Here is an 18,569-nt window from a genome sequence, read left to right as displayed (position 1 = left end):
CTCAAAGAGCAAAAAAAAATAAATATAATGAGAAGGGCCCTGAGACTCTATATTTTCAGACTTGCCATGTTTTCTATACTTGCGTGGGCTTTCTTTGATACAGGCCAGATCAGTGCTCCTGAATATGGTTGGCAGCTCGACAGACAAGAGGGGCGTACCTCTCATTTTACGGCCGCTTCTGGTCGAGGCATTCGCGAGGACCGAGGAAGCGTTTTCTTACTTTCAATTTGGGGAAATTGCCATGCTTTAAAATCTGTTTGAAAATATAAAATAGTGTTTAGTTTGGTTTCAGTTTTATGCTATTCAAACGGACCTAAACTCCACAACTAATACTCGCATGTATGAATGAATTTAGTTTTACGCAACACTCAGCAATACTCCAACTATATGGCGGCGGTTTTGAGTCAGGGCCAGACTACACAGCGGTCAACAGCATGAGATCCACATGTATGCAGAAACGCAAAGACATATCCCCTTGGCGATACTGGCAAAATATAACGTCATGAATGGAAATCAACATGAACAGGCTCTTATATGGATGTTTCGTCTGAGAAGATTGTACCTATTGTTTAGACAATGACACGACTACGCCCCTACGCATTTAGCATTTCACAGATACATAATCATCATCATACTCTCAGTAATTATGAGCTATTCATTATAACAACTGAAATAAATTAAATATCACTGACCATACCAGTTTGTACATATGCAGTCATTGCCTGGATCATTAAAATGGTAAAATGCTTTTATTTATTTAAAAATGAAAATATTTTTCTTTACTCGTGACGTCACGTTGAGGCAGCTAATCAAAGTATCGCACCCCAAGGGTTAAGATATGGCAGCTTAGGCCAAGGAGGTACACTGTAAATCGAGCTAACTCTGGTCAACCGAAGTAGTAGCGTGGGTCACACCTGGGTCAGTGAGAGCTCGCCAGAAACCTCAGCGACCACCGTGCACCGCAAATCACGGAAATGGCCGGACTTGCCCGAGGCGGCAACACCGTTTTGCCTAACCGTGAAACCGAAACAGTTTCATACGGTATGTGTTCCGCCTACTGCTTCATATCACCACTACACAACCACCCGGAAGGTCGGTCTGACCAAAGTAGATGTTATCAGCTAAAACCTATATTTATATGCACGAAGGTAATTTATTTCAAAAGTAAGTCCCCCACCCGACTTGGCGTTGACAGCCGGTGTCAGAGGTCAAAGGGTACAGGTCATATCATGACAAACAACATTGTAAACATTAAGTCACGCTCGAAGTATCTCGTTTCCTGCTCGTTTCTAGATCTCGTTATCAGCGAGACTATCGTGTTGAGGAAGGAGTCCTCATATACAACTTCGTCATATGTGCAGTATTATCCGGGATTCGGCGACATAACATGCCCACAGCATGGGACGCGTCGAGTCGCGTAATCTGGGCTTGAAGACGTTGATGTATTATACCGGGGAGGACTCTTGACATCACATCATGTTAAGTACAAAACCTATCTGCAAATTGTGTAATATTTAACATTATATACTACCTGGCCAGGTGACATTTTTCTGAGGCAACCAACCGTCACCTTCTAAATTCTCGTGAGTATATACTTATTTGCTCAGTTGTATAATCTTTGTGTATTATATACCGTGTATGCATATATGGCATTTCGCCCTTGTAGGGCATTCAGTGCTCGTGTATACCGTTCAATTTATGTGTATACAATTCAGTTTGTGTGTATAACATGCACTTTCTGTGTATCACTCAGTTTAAAACCGATCAATATAGACAGATTTGTGGACAAACACCTTCATTTTCATATTGTAATCCCCAGCCTTTAAAACGGATCGCAAAGAAGTTGAAAGAATATTATTAAGCTAATACTCATATCACCTGCTAAAAAGGTATGTTATTTAGTTTATGGTGAACCTTTAGTCTCCACAGAGGCCATGCTTTCTATTCTATTTAGGGTATGCTTCACCCACAAGTCTGAGGCGATATAGTCTATGCAGCGTTGCCCCTTTGGGTTATGGGTTCGAATTCAAAAATTGCTCTCATCATGAGCCTTGCTTTGTCCACATCGACTCCCGCTCCGTTGTTTACGACAGAACTCAATTCATTAACGCTGTGTATCATTGGACCGGAACCATGTACCATCACTACTCCCCTCTACCCCAATACCTACCCCGTTAGAGCGCTGTAGAGGTGACCCACAATCAATCAATACCCTCTTGTTGCGACATACGCCTGTGTGCAAATCTCCCCACGTGTTGAGTAACTACAGACAACCTATAAGTGGTTTTGTAGAGACTGGTTTAGCGATTGCGTTGTCATTACATGTTGCTGGGTCCTGTTTCACAGAGTTGCTGTAGCGTTACGACAATCGCACCTCCAATACTGTCACTTAGAGTTAAGACAGGCGATAGCTTTGTGAAACGGGGTTTAGACTTACGGGTAATATTTGCGTTATGTAACGACGAGAAAGCCTTTTATGGGTGGAAAGACGGACATAGCACAGTTCTTGCATATTTGACCCTTCTATTAAACCCCACGACGTCTCCGAGATCGAAGGGAATACACCGAAGAGGAGTCCAAATCAAGTCCAGTGTGTATTAGGGTAACTGTATTTCAATCTAACACCACGGCAACGGCGTGACAAAGAATTGTTATCACGGTGGTTTAATTTTGATCTTAGGTTTTGTAGCACCCTAACACCATATGACACGTATGGCTTGAAACCGCATGTAGAATCGAACTAGAACCCTAGGCGGGGAGCGCTACTGCTTCAACCACTGGACGTCATGTGATACATGAGAGGTGCCAGGTGTTTGGGTATGCCCGTCAACCACTCGGCTCCCCAGATGAGCGAATGGCAGGTTTTGCACAGATTTTAGCCATATTCCAGCGACATAAAGGCAAGGGACACCAGAAATGAGCTTCACACATTGTACTCATTTGGGGAATCAAACCCGAGTCTCCGGCATGACGAGCGAACGCTTTAACCACTAGGCTACCACGCCGCCAACTTCCCGGAATAAATAGTCCGTGAAGAACGGTATCAATTCGGATTAGATCGCGTGGTCAGACTTGGTCACCTTGGCGTGGATCGGTGCTCTTAATATCACTGGATTGTTTGGTCCACACACAACTGTTTACAGGGCGCCGCCATGTTCTTTTTTACGTAAACCATACGAACATAAAACAAGTATGTCTTGCTTTTGCGTTAAAGCGTTACATATGTTAACAACTACGTGGGTGAACGGCTACGGGAAGCTAAACACCTCATGTCCTAAATGATGCATATGTTCCTGTTGTGGTTTCAAAAGTCATCGGGGTTACGCCACGACCCTCCATTCAGTATGGTTAACACGAGGAAGTTTTCCTTTAAGTCTGTATGCCGCGCGCTGGGATAGCCTAGTGGTTAAGGCGTTCGCTCGTCACGCCAAAGACCTGGGTTCGATACGCGACGTGGTTGTAATGTGTGAAGCCTAATTCTGGGGTCCACCGCCGTGATATTGCTGAGATATTGGTAAAAGCGGCGTAAAACTAAACTCAATCACTCGGTATACCGTGCACGGAACAACGCTGACATCCTGAAGGATTCAATACATAAACTGTGGGTATGTAACCAGTTTGGAGATGATGCGTATTTGAAAAATGATCCAGATTCAGTTTGACGCTTATAAAGAAATATGGAATCTTATGGCGTGCACTACATAAACGTTTCTTTGTAGGTGACTAAACAGTTTGTCCAAGATATGAATTATACAAATGTCATTGATTCAGGTAAATGTTTGGAAGGAATTGTGTACCCTTCTATGCCTACTGACACGACAGGTGAAGAATGTATGCAGTGACCCGTGCTGTCTGAATGAGATGACGCACTGAGGAGAGTAGCTCTCTATTAACGTGGTCATCCATCCAAGCTCTACTGACGCTAAAAAGTCATCAGATGCACATTCAGTCCGTTCTGGTCACACGGGATTCCGCTGGGGAGGGTTGCACGTTTAGAAACTGAGCTTCCTAAATCGAACGACCTTAAACGATCTTTGGATTGTAGAAAACGAAGGGCCGCAACTCTGCATATCGAAATGCGGTACCTCAGATCCTTGGCGGTCCATAACCCCATTGGATAACAGATGCATCATCTTTAGTTGATACATGTTTGGGGCGTGTTTCTTAAAGTCACAGTAGACACTAAGGATCGGCCCGTTGGCAAATTATGCAGATGTGCAAAGGGAATAACAACACACTTTGACAACCCGTTTCATAAAATACGATAATATCTTTGAAATCTTCCCAAACGAAAACAACCCTAAGACAATGGTAACACACATTATGCAGCAATGTCGTTCTTTGAGAGACATTTTAGATGAAAGAAAAGCACTTTATGGTTTAGTCAACTTCTTTATTACAATGATTTACACCGAAACGACGCATTCATTGCAGTATCCATAGAGCTTGGTTTGCTTTCAGCAACGTCATCGCTTTGTGAACGAGGCCCATAGCAAACAAAAGTTGTACGAAACAAAACTTTGAGACCAGTATGGCTACCAACTGGCAGCGAACGTTTCATGCTACACCCATGTCTTCTTCTCCTTATAGACAATGGCTGTTGCCAACATCCTAGCAAGTCTGAAAGAAGCACTCCTTGAGTGCCCTATATGTCTCGATCATTACGACGACAGTGTCCGTATTCCACGTCGCCTGCCGTGCTGCTCACAGACGTTGTGCCAGCCATGCCTGAAGACGTACAGCCGAGACATGCCCCACATCACGTGTCCTTTGTGCCGCCAGGACTGTGACCTGTCCGGAAGTATCACATCCCTCCCGAAAGAGATGCTGATCCTGCGATTCCTTGAGCATCTGAAGACGTCACTTAGCAACCCTGTCCCATCTTGCTCTCGCTGTGTCGAACCAACCCCTGCTTCCGCTAAATGTGACACGTGCGTCGCCTTTCTGTGCACGGGGTGTCTTTATGCTCACTTGGCAAACCGTGCCACCAAAGGACACGCCACTGTCACGTTTGAGCAGGCTAGATCGGAGCAGATGATGAGAAAGAGTACCATTCGTCAAGGTCGTTCAGAACAAGGTCAAAATGGTGGTAGCATTATTTCTGGAAAGGTAACTGAGCTAGGTAACAGGGTTAAGGAACTCTCCAGTATTAGAGACAATATTATTCTGTCCAGGACGGCGGCCGTGGATGAAATTAACCTTGTGTTCGATGACCTTGTAGAAAAACTGCAACAACGGAGAGGAATGCTTCTGTCCCAAGTGGAGTCAAAGGTCGAGAGGGAGGTCAAGGCTATCACAAGGGCAATCGAATCACACGAGGTCACACAGGCTAAGTTACTGGATGCTTCTAAGGGTCCGCAAAAATCCTTACGGTCGGCTTTTGGTGCAAAGCCACAAGACGTTGAGTTTGTCAGACGGGCCGTCAGTTTTGTACCGTCCAATGTCCAGAATTTGGCCTCTGCTGTTATGGCCGGAGCTGGAGTGATCAGGACTGTCACCTTTACCCCCACGGAGAGACCGGCAGGGTTGGACGAGGAGAGCCACTGCAACTCTATCAGCCTGGAACCTTTAGAGACTCGAAAAGGTAATATTAGCAATTGCAAGTTTCAAGAGAACCCGGCCAATAAACCTGCTGTCCTGTGTTTTGCTCGACAGCATAACACCTATAATGAGATATTCTTGCTAAAGCGTAAAACAAACATGATGTAATTCATAACAGAATAATATTTTTGCGAATGACACAAATACAAGTTGTCATACCCGGGTTATATTAATCTGAACATTTGTCTGTTCTTTAATATCAATGCAATTAGTATAATTGGCCTCGGAATGGAAACGAGCAGCTTCATTTAGTGTTTCGTCACAGTAAAGGCCGTCTCAGTGTCGCTCCTCCACATTCGATGAGGAGAGGGGCGGTAGGGAAAGGCTGCTAAGAATGTCTTACAGCATGTCTACTAAACAACGTGGGGTTTAGTTTTGTCCAGCCCGTAGTAAAATTATCATGCGTTTTTTTACATTTTTTAATGACGAGACGTTCTCCATTTTAGCTGCTGAAGTCAAGGTGCATGTGCTGTCCGCTCGTGGCTCACAGGAGGAGTGTCACACAGGTATTTCATACACCTGTCACTCACGTGGTACTATGTTATTTTTTTTTGTGGAAACCTTAGATCTAGAACTAGTCCTAGGCGATTAACGGGGCTGGTGAAAGGTTTGATGTTTTGGGTAATCAGTTATCATAGAGCAATTGCGTTGATTGATACTCATGATGTTAATCACTGGACGGCCAGGCCAAGATTCGACTATTACAAGCCGGCCTCGTGTGGCTGGAATATAGGGTGTAGTGTGAAATTCAACAACACCCTTCAATATATTACCAATGACTACTTTAACATATGTAAACACAAGTGAGTGAGTGAGTGAGTGAGTGAGTGAGTGAGTGAGTGAGTGAGTGAGTGACAACATGAACAGCGACCCGAGACATCGGCACTTACGTGCAACCGCATCAGACAATCTGACCGCCCTGTGTACATCAGTCGCTTCAGCGGACCGTTCTGGTCAAGAGCATTCTCTTGCCACAAAGGTTACTTGTCATATCTTCCTATGAACCTCGGTTCTAATACTGATTCTCATAAAATCCCCTAGCGGCAAATAATCGCAACTCGAAGTATCTCCCTTCTTTATATCCAATCAGAATGCGTGATACATCGACGTACATCCAGCTTGACTAACCTAAGCAAGTTGGCGACTTGTGTTGATGTGACATACAAGTTTAATAGCTAGCCTGTCTGTTGTCAACGAGGTCGATGTAGACGCCATTGAATCCCCATTTCATGGATCTGCTCCGTCGGGAAGAAACATTTGCGCCTCGTGTTGGGGTAGAGGTTCTATTTTTCCTGATGCATAAGGAAATTACCGAAGCCTTACAAATGATTACTTACGAAAGAATGTCGCTGATAACACATCTAAATGAGATGGCAACCAATCACGGATCTTGAACACTCGTACCATGAAAGAGTCGTATTAGAAAAGAGGTTCGTAGGAAGATATGACAAGTAACCTCTGTGGGAAGAGAATGGGTCAAGGGATGGTTTCAAAGTGAGTGAGTATAGTTTTACGCCGCACTCAGCAATATTCCAGCTATATGGCAGCAGTCTGTAACTAATCGAGTCTATCCAGACAATCCAGTGACCAGCAACATGAGCATCGATCTGCGCAATTGGGAACCGATAACATATGTCAATCAAGTCAGCACACCTGACCACCCGATCCCGTTAGTCGCCCCCTACGACAAGCATAGTCGCCTTTTATGTCAAGCATGGGTTGCTGAGGGTCTATTCTATCCCGGACCTTCACAGGTCTCAAACGAGATAGGATTCTTGACAGTTGGCGTAAAAGTTTCGGAAATACGTACTTCCGACAAAACGGAGATCTGATCGTGTACATGTTTGGAGAACAGCCTACTTAGCGACCAGGGTATTTTCTCTCCGGGTTTGATTGTTATCACCTAGGGTGGGAACGACGATAGACAAGTGCGTGGAAGACTACCTCGTTGTTGTTTTGATGATCCAGGCTGGGATTGTTGATGGTTTACTGACTGGGAACTACATCGTCAGATCGACGTCCTTTCATCTTACGGGTAAACGTGAAAATGTTAAGACGCCTGGCACAAACATGGTATGCTCCGCGGATGCGTACCACTTTTATCTGAAATGTTGACTTCACTGAGCACTTCACTCTTTGAAAACGTAAATACTTGACTAATACGGTGTCTTAGAGCGTCTTGACTTATACATACATTGCTGGTGGCCAAGAAAGCACTGGCTTAGATACATTACTGGCATGTTGTCTCAAAAAGAACCGGCTTATGAACGCTATAATATGCTGCCTTAGGATTTAACTTTCCTTAAGTTTCAGTCACTCATATATTTCGCTAGACATGTTTAGTTTTCTCCTACAAAATGATATTGTTGTAAGTTGACTTGACTCAGCCTAGACTGCCTATATACTTGTGTGTTATACAGGTTCTCAGTGGGACCAAGTGGTGGTTCTACAGAAGGATAAAGACGTCAAGCAGATTATTTGTAAGTATGTCCTAGAATAAATCAAATCCAGGGCCCTACTGAGGCTGGATAAAAGCTTGCAATGTATGAAATGTGTTGGAACGTCTACACTGCTTGTAACACACATAGCTTGCTACCACAAGAGAAGCGAAACGGAGATAACGGTCAGTAAATAACACGATGGGCCATAATGACTGTGCTGAATGTTTCATCTACAAAGGAGATACTCACTCCAGCACCACAGCCAGTGGGGAGTATGTTCGTTGGTCATCCGTCGTGACGCTGGGATTGCGTACAGGATACTGGTCACACTAAGACGGGATTAACGTACGATAATATGATAATGGGAAGCCAAGGAGATTATCGAGAACTAATCAGGCTAGGGTCAAAAGGGTGGCATGGTTGGATGAGATTATATAGGGCTGATCCGATCATCATATAACATCCAAGGTGCATGGGTAGGTTCGTGGCTAAAGTGTTCGCTCGTCGCGAACAAGTCGGGGTTCGACCTCCTACATGGAGTGTGGACAGTCCGTCTCGTGTCGTGTTATTTCAATATTTGAAAGCGACCACCAAAACCAGAAGGTCACACAGACGACAAGGTGGATGGACAAGGTGGACATTACATGACACGATGGCTGGGTAGAAGGAACCCTGGGGGAAACGTTGGGTACTCGCAAGAGGGAAAGGACGCGCTATGTAGGTGAAGGGCAAGCTCAGTGGAAACACGTGGTGGAAACGCTGGGTATCTGCAGACCACGTTAGGTGTTAATAGGCCAAGCTGAGGGGGAAGGTGTCTTGGTCTCAGTTCATGGACGATTCCTTTCTATAGATTTGCTTTGTTACTGGCTTATATACCATTGCCTCGATTTATTTGTGCCAATACTTGGTTCTCCACGACGTATCCAAAGCGATATCCATTGGATCCTGCCCTAGATGGAATATGACCTTTCTGTCTGATGGTCCACATATGGAATATGACCTTATACTTGCACCCCTATGGAATATGACCTCATACTTGCAGGTCCACATATGGAACATGACCTTATACTTGCAGGTCCACATATGGAATATAATCTTTATTCTTGCAGGTCCGCACATGGAATATGACTTCAGCACGGCTAGTGACGACCTCATCCCCACGTCCGACTCTACTGTATCGAACGTCAGACCGTCAAACAAAATGTCAAACACGGGCTGTCGAATCCAAGCACAGAGACATGTCCTCTTGACCCCCAGTCTCAATCTACAAGAAGTTCATCGGGTGATGTTCCAGATGAAAGTAACATTTAAACTAAAGCAGGCGATACCCGACAGAAAGAATATATTCCAGATCAGTTTCGTGAGGAAGCCAATGGACGTCGCTTGGAGTCAAACTGCGGAACTGAACCTTGAACTCCGCACGTGCAGTCAGCACAAGAATCACGCGAATCGCATGTGTCTTTTTGTAATGTATGATGGGAAAGATGTGTTCTGTTCCGCCATTGGTCAGAATCAAGCTAGCGAGTCATGTGACCTTCACCTTGGGTTTTTATTTGACGGAGATACGCGACAAATCGACATCGTTGATGTCGGCGGTGGGAAGTTGTTAAGTAGTGTATCAAACGTGGTGTTTGATCAAGCACTGTGGACATTATTGTACCTTGGTCGACCAGAATGGACAATCATCAATTCAGAAATTGTTTCTGGGAACAATGTACAGATTTCACATGCACTGAGCGATACTCTGAATACTTCCTTGTTTCCGGAAATGAATATGATGTCTGCAGTTTAAAATATGGCGACATCTCATCGAATTATCAGGCTTGCGTTGTTATTTTAAACGTGTAGTATTTCCAGAGTATTTAGCAGATATGTTTTAAACATGTACGAAAAGTATTACCGCACATGATGAGATCAAGGTGATTGACAGATGTGTGAGAAGCAGTCAGCTTTAACAGTAAATTCTGCGTCCGGTAATTCTTAAAGGACACAACTTACCCCGTGGATATGGGGCAAACAATGGTACGCACTCGTACGTCTCATCCTGTGGCAGCGACAGAGACAATGGACGAAACCACGTTGTAGGCTTGAAGTTAATGGAACGACTCCATTACGAGGCAGGGTCGCCTTGGTGACTAAATTAGTGACCGATTGTCTCCATTGTTTATAGAATTTGTCTAAATTAATAATAAAACGTTATGTTAATGACCGTGGTTGTTTGACGACTAACCCTTTTCAAGAATATCGCACCCTTGTGAAAAGGACTTGGAGTGACCTTTCGGTCCTTCCAGCTGTTGAAGCTGCGAACGAGTCCAGGGTAGAGAAGTATGGTTTCTGTTACTTCGTTCAGGTGATTCATACCTTTGCTAGGCCGCCAGTGAGTGAGAGTGAGTGAGAGTGAGTTTAGGTTTACGTCGCACTCACCAGTAATCCTGCCATATGGCAGCGGTCTGTAACTAATCAAGTCTGGACCAGACAATCCATCGATCAACAGCATGAGCATCGATCTGCGCAAATGGGAACCGATGACATGTGTGAACCAAGTCGGCGAGCCAGACCACCCGACACCGTTAGTCGCCTCTTACGACAAGCATAGTCGCCTTTTATGGCAAGCATGGGATGCTGAAGGTTTATTCTACCCCGGGACCTTCACGGGTCAGGCCACCAATGAGTATTACACACAGCCAGTGAGCTGGATCTAACGCCGCTCTGGTTAAGGTGGGAGGAAACCCTGTCAAGACGTTTTCTGAAACCTGAGAACACGAGTATGGTGCTGACGAATGTAGATACTAGGTCGGAAGGAGACGGGATTTGAAAACACGCTTACAGGATTCAGCGACTCTCGTGCCCCAAGAATTACAGGTCAACATTTTACTTGCATGTTTGGTCGTGGGAATCATTAAACTGCGTTCGTGTTTTCTCAGTGTGTAGACACAAGTGTTTATCAAGGATGTTTAGTGGTATACGCCAGATTAATAACATACGAATAGCAAGCCAACATGGCAACACCTCCGGGATAGGATCAAAGCGATAAGTGAGTCGTTTATGCTGAACAAAAACGTTCATGGTGATTTGGAAGAATATTTTTGGAGTGAAGATTGAGAACCCAATTTTAGAAAAATGTCTTCGATTTGTTCATTTCGTTTCAGTGTACACTTGTACTTAAAATAACTGGGTCTGTTCCATCTCCTGGGATATTTACCGACCCCATGGACATGCAAATCTGTCAGCCCACGATGTGCTATACTTACTGGGTTGAAGACTGGTATACTGGCGTCAGTAATGTCTGGTATATCTGGTTACCACTTTGTTGAAGGTCACGAGTGGCGGTATGCAGAGAATTGCTACGTCTTGGATATGAACCCACCCAAGATCATTTAACTCAATCGACACAACGTAACACAACGATTTTGGCCATCTTGCCATGCGCGTCATCCTTGTCTTTGCCTGTAGCTGTGTTCACACGCAGACGATTCAGCGATGACCCACTAGCCCCCATTGATGAGAGAGGCGTTTGAGAGAAGAAGATTGAAGTTCATGGTGTCAGCCACAGATTTTCAAATTCAGACTCATCTGAGTTAGATTGTTGCTGCATACTGAGTCTGTGAAAACGATGATGAAACATGTCACAGAAACACAGAAACACAGGAGTTTGGTCCAGACCTTAATGACACAGAAAAGAGGACAAAAACATGAAACAGTCACAACAACCAGCTTTCCACTCGTCCATTCTGAAGTGTACACCACAAGGTCTCCACCTAGTGACTGAAAACATGTGCTGTAGGTCACACTGCCGAGTTGCAAGTATACATACTGCCCACAAACGCCAGATGCCTGGGGCCTAATCTGATCTCTAATGCCCATGGAGGAAAAGACTGACCGCCATATTTTCGTCTGTCCCCCATCAGTCTGGATCTGGCAAGATGCCTCGATAAACACTTCACTCCCTTTCAACACGATATCTTGAGCCACGGTGTGCCCAGTGCCTAACTTACAGTGACTGTAAGAGTGCCAAACAAACAAACAAGCAGTGTCATCTTTCTTTTTTATTCTTATAAGCCTACATTCCATTTACACATACAAGAATCAGTAATCAGTATAACAATTCTTATGTTGCACAGTCACGGCATAAATATATATGTCCAATCACAATCAATCATTCAACAAGTACTCACTGCTCTCATGAAATATGTGTGTATATGCATGTATCCACCACAACCATTCACAACTATTTAGGTAATAGGTACAACTCAAACCGGTGAATCAAGAATCAAATCGAGTTTTAACTCAATTCCCCATCACCTAAGAAATGATTGGAGAAAGCCAATGGATCATGAATGTCTTTTCAATGAATCTACAGTCCCTTTGGCACAAAAATGTACAGGTGAATTTCAATCCAACTCGAAAACTATCAAACATAAATTACTTCGGGAAACGCCGATCATAATCAAAGCATCAAGCCAGCTCTGTGAGGTTTTTAAGTCTTATGTGAGTATTTATGTCCTAAAATTAAAAAAAGTTGTTTCATAAAACTATTTTCAAAATACTGACACAGTAGACACACATTACTATTTGTTTCATTTTGTCTCCATCATTTCTGGCACACCTGGCTGTGTCTTTCTCATTCTGGTAACATTTTGAACTTACCAGCCCTGATATCTGGCTTCTCTTTGGGCTTATTTCATGCACTGTTGGAAGGCAGACCTTTCATCAATATATTGTTTGTGAATTATATGAAACTGACATATTTCTGACACAGGCTTGCTGTAAGTAATCGTTACAACTGTAAATACTTGAGCTGTATCACCATTCAAGTTTCAAAGGGTTTGGCACATGGCTTGTTCGCTAACACTCCACAAGCAAATTATCTTGAATATAGATTCCTGTATCATCATGCTTGTTACATGTGGTAAGTATGGTTTTGCTAAACTTTCAGCAGTATTCCTGCATCACAACAAGGGGCTCCACACTGTACCCAAACTGGGAATGAAACCCGGGCTTAAGGCTTGATGAGAGCAAGCGCTTTCACCACTAGACTAATGCACATTGTTCAAATGCACATGAAATAATGACTGAAAATATAATGTTTATTGACCATGAATAAACATACATTAAACTCAGCATTCACCCCCAAATAAACATAATGTACAGTATTTGCACTTTATTTCACAACTATGACAACTACTTTTGCCATTCAAAATGTGATCAGCTGAGGAAGCGACAGTGTAACTGTAAACTCCTCACTTCCTCATGTACAGGATATCATAATGAATGACAACAAAAACCTGAACTGCGACCCATCAATGAGGAAGTAGGAAATATTTGAAGAGGATCTGCCATGCGGTCAAATTTATCACTGTCATGAACACTGTAACAAATGTATGTAAACAAGGATCCATGAAGATCCGCGTTACAACTGGTCTTCAGGAACGCATGCTTGTCATAAGAGGCAACAAATAGGATCAGATGATCAGACTTTCTGACTTTCTTGACACATCATCGTAATCACGTTGTGTAGATCAATGCTCAATAAGTCGATCATCAGATCATCTGGTCCAGCACTAAATGATAGCACCGCATCTTTGTTGTATCTCCTGCACTCATCAATGTGATGGTTAGTAAATAATGGAATTTGGACCAGGCAATCCAATGATCGATATTGTGATGGGTACAAGTACATTAACTGGATCATCAAGACTGATCACATGATCCACCTGGAAGTCTCTGCTAACCAGCATAGAACCCAGAATCCCCACCACGACCAAACTAACCATAGAAGCTGTGGTCTTTTCTGAAAATTTGTTCCGAGATTTTGTATGGCAGAGTGAGTGACACGATAACAATAATGTGAATGCATACCATGCACACACTTGGCTTCCTCACATAAAGTATAAGGACATCTGTTAATACCATTGTCTCATGTAAATATTCAGAGAGTATATATATACACATACACAGGAGATGTTGTCACTTCATGAATGGTCCGTCAATCTGAATATTTCACCAGGAAATAGAGGTCAGCAAAAAACACAACTGTCCCAAGTATTAGCCCAGTCATCATTTGCTGAAACAAAGAAAAAAATTCTCCTTAACAATAATGATGGTTACCAACAAAATAAAGATCAAGACTGCTTCCCACTTGACTGTTTGATGGTTTGGATGTTTCATTGTATTTAGCTCTTAACAGCTGAGTCGGTTCACTTAAAGGGGAGCTGCAATAGGTATTGGAAACACCCTTTAACTGTTTAGAATGTTCAAATATGAGTGAATGAGAATGTTTTTATACTACTTTTAGCAATATTCCAGCAATATCACGGTGGGTTATATTGAATAGGGCTTCACACATTGTAACCAGATGAGGAAATAGAACTCGGGTCTTTAGCGTGGTCGGAGTTTGGGTTACCCTAAAAGGCTACTCCACTACCCCAAATAGGACTAAGTTATTAGTTTTCTGGTTGTTTTCCTACCATGGGGAAGAAGTTTGGTCCAAGAGCGTACTCCGAAGCTTTGTAGCCGAAAGCAAAGGCTCCTCCCACTGTCACAAGGAAGTTGAAGACGGCCACCAGATGGCGATTTAATGCTTTCACTGCAAGAACACAACAGATTTGTCTGTTTGTTGTTGAATGCCACAATCAAGAAATACTCAAGCTATATGGTGATGGACTGTAAATAACTTAGGCCCTGAAATCCTTGCACTGGTTGCCAGTGCATCTCAGATGCCAATACAAGATCCTAATATCCACATTCCAGGCAATACAACAAACAGCACCATCATATTTGCAGGAACTTGAAATCCCCAGTCTAAGAAAACTTAGTCCCTGTACTTTTCATTACACTCCACTACTGCATCTAACAAAACCTAGTAGGAGGTCACATCAGATAATCTTTGATCAGTAATTTTTGTGACATAGTCAGAAATACAAGTAACATCTGTGTTTCTTTATACATAATAAAATATAATAATATTCTCGGTATTATTACACATAATAGTTTTGAGAATGTTTATTGGTCATATAAATGCCATTTGTATGAGTTTAAGAATTTCAAACCATACAAATAAAAAAAAATAGCTTGGTACTGGCACTCATGTTAAGGAACCCACCAATATGGCAGATGCCATATTGGTTGGCAGATTTCTGGAGTTCCAAACTTAAAAGCAAAGTCTTGAATTTGAAAACATTTTCAACTGATCTCTTATTCAATCAAATCTGAGTCCTGGCAGTGGACAGTGCCATTGTTTCAAAAGAAAGGAAACCGTAATTTCATTAGCTTAACCATGTGTCACACTTACATGTTCACAATACATTGCAATACATATCACACTACAAGAACAAATATCGCAATATATCGCAATATAACAATTTGGCAATACCCAACCGTAACAAATACTTACCCTCTTGACCAACATTCAGGTCCAGCTGACCGTCCTGAAATTTTATGCATAAAGATTGAAATATAGTAACACACAATATATCACTCGTAGTTTAAAAAATGAAGTGTTTTTACATGTAATGTTTAATCTCACATATTTCAAAATGCCAATCTACCTTAAAACTAGCATCTTTCCTTACGTGAGGTCTCAGTATTTTCTTCAACTTAAGAGAAATGTTCAGCTGGAATACATTCTTCTTGAGAACTAAAACAGGGGAGGTAAATCCCAGTAATGCATGAGGTTTGAGTAATCTATAATATTGTTGCTAGTTTCAATCATCTAAAAACTGTAATCTGACAGAATGTCTACTTTTACCATCAATCAATTATCCAACATACATATCATGCTCTATGTAATGCATTGGATAATTCATTATGGCTGTGCTGATATAACAAAAAAGTCCTACTTTCTGCCTGTCAATATTCCGGGTCATGTGTCTGTACTCCCTGTTGGCTTGTTCAGCTTTCAGTTTCTGTATTCTCGCCTCGAGTTCAGGATTCTGGAAGAAAAAGACAACAGCCATTAGTGATTGGTTAGTCATGGGGCTGGTGAACAGATATTTTAGGAGGTAAATTTGTACAAGTTAAGGAACACTCTGATTAAACACTGTCTCAGTTTTGCCCTTGGTACTAATTGCAACACCTGACCAAACATGGAAGTATCACCAAACCATGTCATCTGCTCGGAGATGGTTTGTTCTCATTAATCACACACCACGTATAATAATCAAGATCAACTTACCACTGAATGGAAACAAAAGTGCAAGCCAAAATTCTTGTCTTGTGCATCTCTATACATTTTAGTCATGTACTTTTATTTTTGAGCTTAGTCAAGTCTACATCTATTCTGAACACTTACAGTAAAACATTATGCCAAACAGTTGCTTTACTTCACATACACTACTTATGACTTTCTATTTATTGTGTCGGCAATGCATCAGAATTCTTATCAACAAATGAGTTAACTTACCCTTGGTGGCAACTTGACTGTTGGAAGGCACACTTCACTCCCTTGCATAAGTTCGTGAAGATAAATCTTTTCTCCCTCTAATGTAAAGAAAGTATGTAATTTACAACACAACTGACGACATCAACTAAATAGTCTTGGTATAAAACAATTCCTAGCCTTATTTTCTGCATGAAACATTGTGTCATGACTAATATGTATGGGACGTTTGTTATTGTTGTTGTTGTTGTTGTTGTTGTTGTTGTTATAAGTTTTTATCCAAATCTAATTAAAACATAACCTGTCTCATCTATTGATTAACATCTTATGTGTTTCTTTCATGCATTATATGTTAAGATATGTAAAACAGTAAAATGGTTGATACTCATAGTAAAACATCATATTAAACGTCACAAAAAATATAGGTGGCATGTCCTGAAGACCTGAAGATCAACAGGACTCGATATTGTTATATGATAGGATATACAGAAAGCGTTCCTTCCGTTACCCCCATGTTCTTTCTTCCTCAGATTAACACTATCAGAGGTAACAGTAAGTACTACAGTATTCAACTCGACTTAATTTGGGGACTTTCAGGTATTTTTGTGAGTCCTCTAGTAATTGTTGCATTAGGTTTTGTTAATAATTCTAGTATATATCAGTTAATACATATTATTGAGATGGGGGTTTGGGAACTCTAACAGGACATGGTGTGTGCTTCCCAACTTGTCTTGAAAACCCTCATGTAAACATGCTCATCCCCTATCGTGTGTTATGTAACATCATCCAATCATGCGTAATGTATCACCATTGGCTTCCATCCTTATCCCCAATCATGTACATCGTCCTTACCCCGTATCTGTGTTATGTAAACATATCCAATCAACTGTAATGCATTACCATTGGCTTCCATCATTGTTATCATAACTATTGGCTTCCTATCAGTGCTTGTTTATACTGGCTTCCAGCTTTTGTTAACTCATTCCACTTGTTACTTTGTTATTGTTTTACCTGTACATATAAATACACCTCTGTATCCCTTTCTCAATCACCTGATGAAGGAGTAAGCATTAACTCCAAAACGTTGTGTTCTCACATAAAGAAGTTGATATCCATAAAAATCTTTATTCCTATGTATTTTCACTTCTAAATGACATTCAAAGACTTCCAAACATTGATATACAAAGTCCGGGATTATTATATTATTACTATGTGTGCTGCCAAAATGTCAAATAAAATCAATACGTTTTACAAATTTTGGCCTTCCTATCATTCTCTGTTCTTGTAATTGTATTGTGTGATTGGTACCTGAAATATAAGTTTAAATAACACAAAAAATAATGGAATGAACTTGCATAAATTATTTTTGTTAATTATGATAACTTGTGTTGATTAAGTAAATCATAAACTATATGTATTGCCAATACATGAAAACTTGGCTACATGCTTGGCTATTACCATGCCATTACAATTTAATTAATGTTATGATGATATTATTTTTCAATGTTCTATGCGTCAATAAATGATGTAACGTTTTTTTCTGTTCTGCCAATACGACTAGGAATAAGGCCCTTTCGACTTTTTGTCATGTCCACTTGACTTTCACCTCAGACTTTTTGACTAGGTACTTCTCGGCCCTTGTGTCGTTCGGGTAACTTGACTAGTTGCCCTACAAAAAAAATCCTGGGAGCAGTAAACAAATATGAGAGTTATCTCCCATTTCTTAAAACCCATTTCACGCACCTTCATTCAGGATTTCATAAACCTTCTTGACCAAACGAAATGGTATCCTTAGGTTTGTCTCATCACCCAAACTCTCTAGCTCCGATTTTAGATGTTTACTTGATTTGTCAAGACTTAAAACGTCAGAAATACGTTTGCGTAAATATTTTGTAAGCCGAACTTCTAGTTCCGCTGACTCTATACCCTCCATTTTGGGAAATGACGTCAGAAAGGACGGGTCCATATAAAGGGGGGAGAAATGTGAACTGGTGACAGTCTAATTTCCTTGAAGTGCGTCAACATGCACAAGCCTAGTTTCCCTAAGTGATTATTCGATCGTAACTCATCACATATATCAGAGTATTTTATCGTCGTGTTCCAAGTTGTCTTGTCACCACTGACAACAACAAGATAACATGTTCACCCCT

The 18,569-nt window shown here is 41.7% G+C and overlaps 2 protein-coding genes across 3 annotated transcripts; one reads left to right on the top strand and one right to left on the bottom strand.

Moving 5' to 3' along the window:
• The first annotated feature begins 1,215 nt into the window (after window positions 1–1,215).
• LOC137293408 (uncharacterized) lies at window positions 1,216–10,251 on the top strand. Of its 2 annotated transcripts, none has more exons than XM_067823930.1 (5): window positions 1,216–1,583; window positions 4,591–5,584; window positions 6,048–6,107; window positions 8,022–8,081; window positions 9,152–10,251. In XM_067823930.1, the coding sequence occupies exons 2-5, from the start codon at window positions 4,594–4,596 to the stop codon at window positions 9,832–9,834; spliced, it is 1,794 nt and encodes a 597-aa protein (XP_067680031.1). In that variant the 5' UTR covers window positions 1,216–1,583; window positions 4,591–4,593; the 3' UTR covers window positions 9,835–10,251. The 2 variants fall into 2 exon arrangements, with proteins under 2 accessions (XP_067680031.1, XP_067680039.1); XM_067823938.1 differs by having other exon boundaries at window positions 1,302–1,583; window positions 4,462–5,584.
• A 1,822-nt stretch (window positions 10,252–12,073) lies between these two features.
• On the bottom strand, window positions 12,074–18,385 carry LOC137280135 (transmembrane protein 199-like). The gene is made up of 6 exons (XM_067811863.1): window positions 18,163–18,385; window positions 16,444–16,520; window positions 15,881–15,973; window positions 15,436–15,469; window positions 14,510–14,628; window positions 12,074–14,106 (listed from the first exon to the last, which is right to left on the bottom strand). Exons 1-6 carry the CDS (start codon window positions 18,383–18,385, stop codon window positions 14,029–14,031), a joined length of 624 nt encoding a protein of 207 aa, XP_067667964.1. The 3' UTR covers window positions 12,074–14,028.
• Window positions 18,386–18,569: the final 184 nt, after the last annotated feature.

The sequence above is a fragment of the Haliotis asinina genome, chromosome 1 (assembly GCF_037392515.1).
Source record: "Haliotis asinina isolate JCU_RB_2024 chromosome 1, JCU_Hal_asi_v2, whole genome shotgun sequence".
NCBI lineage: Eukaryota > Metazoa > Mollusca > Gastropoda > Lepetellida > Haliotidae > Haliotis > Haliotis asinina.
Note: the sequence above shows the minus strand (reverse complement) of the source record. Positions and strands in the feature narration are given on the sequence as shown.

What these genes read in the sequence shown, in the direction of transcription:
- LOC137293408 (XM_067823930.1), top strand. Translation starts at nt 4,594, where the DNA reads ATGGCTGTTGCCAACATCCTAGCAAGTCTGAAAGAAGCACTCCTTGAG. An exon ending in ACCTTTAGAGACTCGAAAAG is followed by an intron (nt 5,585 to 6,047) that starts GTAATATTAGCA and finishes TCTCCATTTTAG; the next exon opens with CTGCTGAAGTCAAGGTGCAT. An exon ending in ACAGGAGGAGTGTCACACAG is followed by an intron (nt 6,108 to 8,021) that starts GTATTTCATACA and finishes TGTGTTATACAG; the next exon opens with GTTCTCAGTGGGACCAAGTG.
- LOC137280135 (XM_067811863.1), bottom strand. Translation starts at nt 18,385, where the DNA reads ATGGACCCGTCCTTTCTGACGTCATTTCCCAAAATGGAGGGTATAGAG. An exon ending in TTATGAAATCCTGAATGAAG is followed by an intron (nt 16,521 to 18,162) that starts GTGCGTGAAATG and finishes TCTTTACATTAG; the next exon opens with AGGGAGAAAAGATTTATCTT. An exon ending in GGAATATTGACAGGCAGAAA is followed by an intron (nt 15,470 to 15,880) that starts GTAGGACTTTTT and finishes ATAAAATTTCAG; the next exon opens with GACGGTCAGCTGGACCTGAA.